The sequence below is a fragment of the Populus nigra genome, chromosome 11 (assembly GCF_951802175.1).
Source record: "Populus nigra chromosome 11, ddPopNigr1.1, whole genome shotgun sequence".
Classification (NCBI taxonomy): domain Eukaryota; kingdom Viridiplantae; phylum Streptophyta; class Magnoliopsida; order Malpighiales; family Salicaceae; genus Populus; species Populus nigra.
The window spans coordinates 3,666,635-3,675,944 of record NC_084862.1 but is presented as its reverse complement, the minus strand read 5'-3'; the positions used below and the strand labels follow the sequence as shown (position 1 = coordinate 3,675,944).

At 31.1% G+C, this 9,310-nt stretch overlaps 1 protein-coding gene across 1 annotated transcript; it reads right to left on the bottom strand.

The window, feature by feature from the left end:
• Nucleotides 1-219: 219 nt before the first annotated feature.
• On the bottom strand, nt 220-3,160 carry LOC133706349 (patellin-3-like). The gene is made up of 4 exons (XM_062131869.1): nt 1,596-3,160; nt 1,367-1,491; nt 970-1,105; nt 220-872 (listed from the first exon to the last, which is right to left on the bottom strand). Exons 1-4 carry the CDS (start codon nt 2,943-2,945, stop codon nt 618-620), a joined length of 1,866 nt encoding a protein of 621 aa, XP_061987853.1. The 5' UTR covers nt 2,946-3,160; the 3' UTR covers nt 220-617.
• Nucleotides 3,161-9,310: the final 6,150 nt, after the last annotated feature.

Below are 9,310 nucleotides of genomic sequence, written 5' to 3'. Positions count from 1 at the left end.
TCACAAAATGTGGGGTTGTGAATAAAAAGACTAGAAAATGGTGGGATTTGCCTGGTGCGCGGCAGTATTTGTTTTTGCAGTGAAATTGTTTTAGACACAAGGATTTATCCAATGATCATCACACTTTCACACACAAGGATTTAGCCAATGATAACATTTAGACTAAATTCATGTTCAAGACTTTGGTAAAGAAGCAGAATTTATCCACGAGAGATGATAAGAATTGAAAAAATACATGTATTAATTAAGAAGGAAGAAGTAGAACACCATCACATTTACACAAATTTTACAGGTAAGAGTACCAAGAACAAAAAAGGATAGTCTTTCAACTTTGGCAAACACATTTTCATATTCTTCACACTTAAACCTCAAATGTGTCTGTCAATCCATGATAATCCCAGACTGTCTTCACCGGCACATTGTATCCAATTAAACAACAAACAACAAATCCCAGCCCAAACCCAGACTTTATAAAACAAAAAATATATTAAATTTAAACAGAACAAAACTCCACACCTCGTGTTCATGCATCATGACCAAGGACCCCTTGTTATGCCATCCATGTCTTCTAAATTAATGGAAGTTCAAAACTCCACGAAGGCATTGATTCTTGAAGCTCATTCAGAAGTGGGTTTGGTCTTTGACCTATAGAGGAGCTTCTTCTTCTTAGAGGTTTGGTTATCAATGGTAAGCACAACCTTGCCAGGTTCACCAATTTTGAATGTGTCTGAGATCACAGGATCATCGGATGAGATAATCTTCCTGGTCTTTGATACAATAACGGTGTAACCATCCTCGGCGCTAGGCACGAATTCAGCTCCATAGCTCACATCCCAACCAAAAACTCGAAACTCCCAAACGAGAACACATGCCTGAAAATTTCAAGAGCACACAATTTACAATCAATTGGATTTCATCAATGCTCTAAAAAAAAAAGCTTGAACAAGCTAATTAAATATAGGTACAAACCTCAGACACTGGGAACTCAACAGTGTGCTTTGATGTTGGCTTAATAGTAACATCTGTGACGGTATCGGCAACTGTGAAATCGCCATCCTTGCTCAATCCACCATATTGAACTGGCACTTCTTCAGGAGCTATGTATCTGTCCATCATCAATAAGCACACATAAACACGCTAACAGGCATATGGTAGATTATTTCAATGGCAAGAAATTAAAAGGGAAAAAAGAAGGGAGATGATTAAAGATAAACTTTAAACCCCAAAGCAATAAGGAGGTGGACATATCAAGGTACTAGTCAGAACTATTAATGATCAAGCAACATACAGAATCCCCAGAAAGCAATTGATGATCAAACATCACGAAGCAACGATAAAGGAAGGCAGAACAAGGAATTACACTTACTTGAAAAGTGTTTCAGCAGACTTGGATGGGCCAGCAAAAACAAACTTGCTCTTTGTCCTGTGTGTCAGGAAAGGGCTGATCATCTTATTGAATGTTAAGTACCACCATGGAACATTGATGAACACCTTCAAATACCAAAAGCCACATCAAATTACGATTCTTTTTGCAAAGAAAAGAAAAGAAAAGGTAATTTGATTAAAAAGGAATAAATAGATTATGGATCACTTACATTTTTTGCCACAAATTCAGGATAATTATCTTGTAGCAAAGAAAGCGCCTGTTTAGTGGCTTGCCTGAGTCCAGTCTTGGCAGGTCCAGGGGAATTCTTGATATCACTGACCTGAACAATGGTGCAAATACCATTAGGACTAAAATCAAGCTTCCTGATACTCTTTTCCAGGAACTGAATCCTCCACTTCAGGAATTTCGTCCTCTTCTCCTCATCAGCAAAACAATTCTGATACAGCTCCTTGTCCTGGAAAGCACCATAAACATTGTAGCACACAGGGTGGCCTTCCTTGTCAACTCCATGGGTGAAAACCACCTTTTCCAATTCAGCTCCAAGGTCTTCTTCAAGAAGAGCTTCAATTCCAAATTCCTTTCTCCACTTGACAGTGTTCTTGATCATGGTAAATGCATCCTTCACCTTAAAATCTCTAGCTCTCAAGAACTTCAAGAGGATCACATCACTCCTCTCATCGGCAAGAAGGGGAATTCCCCAGATGAAAACTTCCTCCGGGGGTGGAGGAGGAGCAGCTGGGGCTGCTTCCTCTTCAGTTTTAGGCTCCTCTGCTGGAGTTGCCTCGGGTTCTGCAGCAGGGGCGGCCTCTTCTGCTGCAGGAGTAGAGGAGACAGCTACTATCGTCTCTTCAATTGCCTCAACTGTTTTGGCTCCATCCTCATCCACAGCAGCCACCTTCTCGACCACCACTGTCTCGGCCGCGGCGGATGGCTCAGCCTTCTTTTCTTCTTTTTTAACTTCTACTTTCTCTTCCACCTTTTCCTCTTTCACCTCAACCTTCTCCTCCACCACGGGCGCGGGTGGAAGTGGAGTGGAAGCCTCGGCCTCAGCAGTTTTAGGCTCTTCTTCAGTTTTGGGTTCTTCGCTAGTAGAAGGAGCATCAGTCTTCTCCTCCTTGACTTCTACCTTCTCTTCAGGCTTCTCAGGCTCAGCTGGCTTCTCCTCCTCCTTGGCTGGCGGCGGCGGCGGCGGGGCGGTGAACTCATGCTTGTTAAGAGCCTCTTGAATGAGTTGTTTCAAATCATCAAGAGCCTTCTTCTGAGCCTCGGGTAGTTCACCAACGACATTCGTCTCTTCTTTAAAAGAAACAGATTGTGTTATTTTCACCTCCTTGGTTGTCTCCTCCTTTGGTTTCTCCACTTCAACAACACCTTCAGCGACAGCAGTTGCTACTTCAACCACTGCTGGTTTTGCGGGTGCCTCGGGCTCTGGTTCAGGAACAGGTGCCGGGGCATCTTTCTCAATCACAGATGGCTTCTCCTCCACCACCACAACTTCCTCCGTGGTGGTTGATGGTTGTGCCTCTGGTGCAGCAGGCTTCTGGGTTTCCTCAGCCATGTCCAAAAGTTACGGTTTTTTGGCAAATGAAATTTGGGTTTATAAGAGAAAAGGAGAAACAAAGTTAGTGTCTTTACCCAAAAAAAAAACAAGAAAAAGAAGAAGAGAGCTTGTGTTTTTGAGAGGGAGACAGAGAGACAGTATTGAATAGAGAGAAGTGGAAAGAACGAGAGGGCTTAAAAGGAGGGGAGGGAGAGAAAATACATAGAAGGGAAGAGTGTTGTGTTCGGGGTCTGTTTAGAGAAGAAAGAAAAACCAGTCTGTCAGACCGGTTTGCCAGCTACTGCCACTTGTTCGTGGACCCGGCCCGGCCCCACCCGCCCCATTTTTTTTAACCGCAATATAGTTGGTACTTTTGTTCTTTCCTATGTTTTCTTTGCTACCCCAATCTTGTTTCATAGTTTTGGAGTGTCTGATTCGGTTCAAGACTGTTAGGAAACGATATTACAGTAGTTTTTTTAAATGAAATAATGCTTTTTTGGATATAAATTTAAAAACATCACGTTTTACTTGGGTTTGTAAAAGAAAATTCTTGAATTTTTTTTATTTTTTTATTTTTAAATTAAATTTTTTAGTATTTTAGATTATTTTAATAGGTTAATATAAGAAATAAATTTTAAAAACTAATATTATTTTAATATATTTTCAAATAAAAACACAATCTTTATTACGCTTTTAAATATATTCAAAATCAATCAATTCTTCGAATCAAATCAATTTAAAAATAAAACTAAAAACACAAATCAAATTTAAACTCAACGAATTATTAGGTTAGATCACACAAAGTTAGTAATTATATTTTGTTATCTATAACATATTAATTCTACATGCTATTTAAATAAAATAATTATTAGATAACGAAGGAAATGAATCAACCATCCTCAAGTGATATGTATAGAGATAAAAGGTAAAAAAAGAGTGAAGTTTAATTCGGAATTTTGTTGCGGGAAAAAATGATTGGGTAATTAATGATATGATTATAAATTAAAGGCATAAATACACCATATGTTTAATTTTTAAATCGATCCCTCAATCATCGGGATTTAATTACATCTTTCTCCATTTATTTAGCTCCACCTAAATCCAAGGTTTAATATTTTACATGTGATTTATTGAAAGAGAGAAGATTTTTCCTTAATACTTTCCCCAATTTCATCCGTAATTCTCAATTATAGCATCATTAAAACACATTAATATTTAATAGTGAAGAGAATTTACAGTGATGCACAATGATTCCCAATAATTAGTATATAGTCAAATTTGAAGTGAAATGTGAAATGTGAAATGTGCCTATCTTTTTTCTTGAAGTGGGTGTATGAATTGTTATTTTTAATTATTTTTAAAACGTCATAAAATTTTGAAGTGAAATGTAAAATATATCTTTTTTTCTGAGTGCATATAATTGTTATTTATAGTTATTTTTAAAACATTATATAATTTTGTTATATAGTAATCAGAGTATATTTTACCTTAAGTAGATGTTACTAGCTATTTAACTTATATTCTATTAAAGGTTGTAAATTTGTTTTTCAAAAAAATATCGAGAATACAGGTTATCTTAATGTATTTTTTTTTATATAAAAACATTCAAAATGTAAATCAAAAATTCTATGCAAATATTTAATTAAATAAATCGATAATAATCTATGTAAATAAACAAAAACAATTTGTTAACAATAACTTAAAGAGAAATTAACAAAATTAAAAAATAAGATGTTTAAATATATAAAATAAAAAATTTACCTGACTATATTTACTGAGTTTATTTAATTAAATCAATGAAAGATAATTGAAATATAAACATAAATAAAATTAATTGAATAAATTATATAGTTAATCTTGCTGTATCCTTTTATTTTAGTTCAGTAATTTTCCAATGTTTTTAGAGAAACCAGATTCTAGAGATTGCAAACGTGAATTATGGTATGATCTATAGAATCTTTAATTCGGATCATGAAAGATAGTACTTCTAGAATCTTTAATTTTTTAGTACAATTACTTAACGAAGGTGAAATTCTAAGAAAAAAAAAATTAAAACTAAAGATATATTTCCAAAAAAACTAAGATGCATGAGTGTTTTAGTATAAACTCATACTTCTTGTACTGTAAATTGCTATATTGTAATAATATTTTTATTTTCTATATTGATTGCTAAGAAAATTCAAATTTATAGGTAAAATAGCCTTTTCACAAAATTCATTTGATATTATCAAATTAATAAGGGCTAAATTGATCTTTTTAAGAATAGTTAAAAGACTTAATTACCCTTAAAAGACAAAAAAAAAACAAGACTATAATGAAAGGGTTTTTTGATCTTTTTTTTTTCAAAACAGTAAAATGACTTGATTACTCTTAAAAACAAGAAATTATTAACCTTCCTCGTAGGGGTTTTGTTGTCTTTTTATTATTTTTTAATAGTAAAATAATGGATTTACTCTTAAAATTAAAAAAATTAAGGCTATTGTCTAAAGGGCATCTTCATCTTTTTCTTATAGTTTTTTTTTATCCGTTTTAATTAAAGGCTAATTGGTAACTTAACAAATATGAATATTATTAAACAAAAATGTCTTGCAAGCTCTAACACGTGTGGTGTCATTCAGTGACCAAACACCACCTTCAATGACCCTCCATGATAAGACGACGCGTGTGTCCAACAGGTATCCGGTTTGACGCCAATGATATTTTTTTTTCTCTCCTTCTTCATATCACATCGACCCTTTAAAATTTCTAGACAGTCTTTCAATTGTTTTTTTCTGTAGATTTGATTCATATTCTTTTGATTGCTATTTGTTTTATATGAACTAATTTATCAAATTGAAAATTATTTTCTATTTCACCCTCTTTTAGTTTTTCATATGTCAAATTTAGTTCTTATTTTGTTTTATTTGAGATAATTTTAAAATTGATTTTTTTTTGCAATTTCACCCTTTTATTTTTTTAATATCATATTTAATCCTCATTCTTTTTATTGCTATTTTTTTTAATTTGAAAAATTCATAAAAATTTATTTTTTCTTTCCGGTTTCATCCTTGAATATTAAATTAATTGGGAATTAAGCTTCTTGATTTAGCTCAAGTATGTGATTTCACGGGTTGTGCACTTGGGAGATTAACTTATGTTTAGGAGATTTCCTTAGATTTGCTTTTTTTCTTTTTTCTTTTTTAAGTTTTTTTTTCTAACTTTATCCTTCATCATTTATTTAATTAGAGATTGGACTCCCTTATTTTGTTTTTATTTACTTTCAATTGGATTTTCCATTGATTTCTAAAATGACTCGAGTTTTATTGTCCTTCAATATTGAGTTATTCGATAATTAACTTTTATAGTCTTATTCAACTTTCTTTTAACAAGATTACTTTGATATCATAACCAGGTCGCAAATCTTGCATGCTGACTGGAGTGGACTCAAGTTATTTTTTTGCACTTTTTTTGTATTATATTTTTTTCTTCAATTTAATCCCTCATTATTTTGTTTGTTGAAAATTGAGATTCATTTTTTTTTTTCATTTTACTTTATTTAAGGTTATCATGCTCTTGTTTATTTTTTTTCTTCGTTATCAAACAACATCCTTTAAAATTTGTTTTTTTTTTAAAATTGATTTTTTTTTAATTTTAATTTCATCCTTTAGTGTTTGATTGACCAGGAATCGTTCTTTGTGTTTTTTTTTTCATTTTTTTTCTACGGGGTTATCTCAATCTTATAACAATGATCACAAGGTTAAAGAATTTATTTGGTTTGACTTAGGGTTTTTTTTCATTGTTTATATATATATATATATAAATTTTGTTTGTTAGCATTGAGCTGTTTGGTGATTAAACTTAATGATTTTGTTTATTTTTCTTTCAATGGAATTACCTTGGTATCATAACCAAGTCGCATATTTTACATGGTAATCTATATGAGTTTGGATTGGGTTTTTTTATCTTGTTTTTGTTATTAGTTTTTTTTATATAACTTTATTTCTCATCATCGTATTTTTTATATTATTAAATTAATTAAACTTATTAAAAACAATTGAATGAATAAATCAAGTCTCAAATTACCTTTTGCTTTTTTTTAATACATTTGCATCGGCATATGGTAGGCCCTTTGTCATTTTATATATTGAAAATAGAATTACAAATATTAACCAAAATTAATTTACTCTTTTTATTCATTGGAAAATTATATGGATGATAAAGTACTTTTAGTACATTACAAATTGTTAAACCTTACGATCTATTTTCAATTTATATTAAATGATTTCTAAATTTTATAAAATAAATAATTGCAAATATTTTTAAGAGACCCAAGAGGAAAATTTATTACCAAGGACTATTTTTTTCTTGTAACATATAAGGGTAATGCGACATTAACCCAAGCTAATTAGGTAGGGAAAAAAACATTGTTCTGTGTGAGATGACTCGATGAATTGTCTGTTAGAAATAAAATGATATTTTTAGAAGATGATTATTATTATTATATTGATAAAAGATAGCTTGATTTTTTTAAAATTTTTGAAGTATATTAAAATGAATAAATTACTATTAAAAGAAAGATTTATTTAACTGGTATCTAGAATTCTCACTTTTTAAAACATAAGAAAAAGTAAAGTTTCTTTAACCGGCATTTAAGGGTTTTTTTGTATTTTTATTTTTATTTTTTAGTTATAATCAAGTTGATGGGATAATTTGATATTTTAATAAATATAAAATATTATTTAAAAAGCAAAATTTATTAGTGTGTACATTGCACGCGTCAACGCCTCCACCGCACCATCGCATTTAGGCAATATATGTGACATATTTTTGGTTGCCTCCACCTTTCTTGACATTGTTGGAATCATTTATGCCGACCCTCCCTCTCTAAGAGGTGTGCTTATTGACCTCTGGTCCCTCTAGTTTGACACAATTTATTTTTTTTTTATTTTTTTTCTCTCCTCCTTGATTTCCGTACCTAACCCTTTAAATTTTTAAAGCATCAATTCAATTTCTTTCCTTTATATTTGATTTTTATTCTTTTGATTACTATTGTTTTATTTGAAATAATTTTTAAAATTGATTTTTATTCAATTTCATCATCTTTTAATTTTACATCTATCAAATGTGGTTCTGATTCTTTTGATTGGATTTTTTTATTTGAAATAATTTTTAAATTTAGTGTTTTTTTAATCTCAACCTCCTTCAGTTTTTTTCCTATCACATCTGATCACTATTATTTTGATTGTTATTTTTTCGAGTCTTTTTATTTGTTATTCTTTGTTAAATTTAGTTGTTTTTAAAACATTTTGTTTTTTGATTAAATTAAATTAATTAATTAAATATAAGCATGAGATGCTTGCTTTATTGTATTTTGTTTGGTTTTCTTTTAAGCTCGTTGCTATGACAACGCATGTAGTCTTTTTTGATGTCATTGTATAACCTTTCACAATAATGTTAAGAACTGTCTTGATATGAGCTCTTTCTAATGGTGGTGAAATGTTCATGGCTAAGCGAAAATGAGTCCTCGATGAACTTTTCTTTCTTATCCCCTTGAGTATGATATTAACATTTATTTTTTATACTTAATTATTGCTAATTTTTTTTGTTTGATATATTTGCTATCATTGCTATTTTTTTTATTATATTGTTAAGTTAATTAATCTTATTGAATTTAGTCAAGTCAATAATAACCTAAATCCTTATTTATTTATTTAAATACCATCACCTAGGCATTTTGTTTTTTTATTCTTGTTTTTAAATTAAAAAAATATTCTAGCACACCACCTAACACCGGCCAACAATCTAGAACCATCCTAAAAAATAAAATTCAAAAGATAGTGCCGCAAGAAAGTATTGCAAGGACATTTGGTGTACATGAACTCACCGGATTAGAAGAAGAAGAAGAAGAAGAAGAAGAAGAAAGAAAGTCATAGACTCATAGGTGCTAGTATTCTACGTAGATTTTATTGTTAAACACGTAAGCTCAGGACAATAATTCTTAGCCTTCGAGTCTAAAACTTGATCAAAGCTGTATTTGGATGTCTATTTGCTTTGATATAAATTCCATAGTTAGATATCCGTTATAATCAAAGAATAAATCATGGCGTTGTTCAAGCAACTTCAAGCAAGCTCAAGTTCGTAAATTATTAGGTTCTCTCTATATCAATTTAATTTGAAACCCCAGCGGCTAGCTATCTCTATTATTATTATTATTATTATTATTATTATTATTAGGGGTGAACAAAAAAATAAAAAACCGACAAAACCAGAAAAAAATAACCGAAAAAACGAAACCGTCAAAAAATACTGATTAAAATTTTGAAAAAAATCAGCTGGTTCAGTTCGGTTTTATAAGCCTAAAACCGAAAAAATCGAACCGAACTCAAACCGAAAAAAACCGAGCC

What these genes read in the sequence shown, in the direction of transcription:
- LOC133706349 (XM_062131869.1), bottom strand. Translation starts at nt 2,945, where the DNA reads ATGGCTGAGGAAACCCAGAAGCCTGCTGCACCAGAGGCACAACCATCA. An exon ending in CTGAATTTGTGGCAAAAAAT is followed by an intron (nt 1,492 to 1,595) that starts GTAAGTGATCCA and finishes TGGTATTTGAAG; the next exon opens with GTGTTCATCAATGTTCCATG. An exon ending in TCTGCTGAAACACTTTTCAA is followed by an intron (nt 1,106 to 1,366) that starts GTAAGTGTAATT and finishes GATGATGGACAG; the next exon opens with ATACATAGCTCCTGAAGAAG.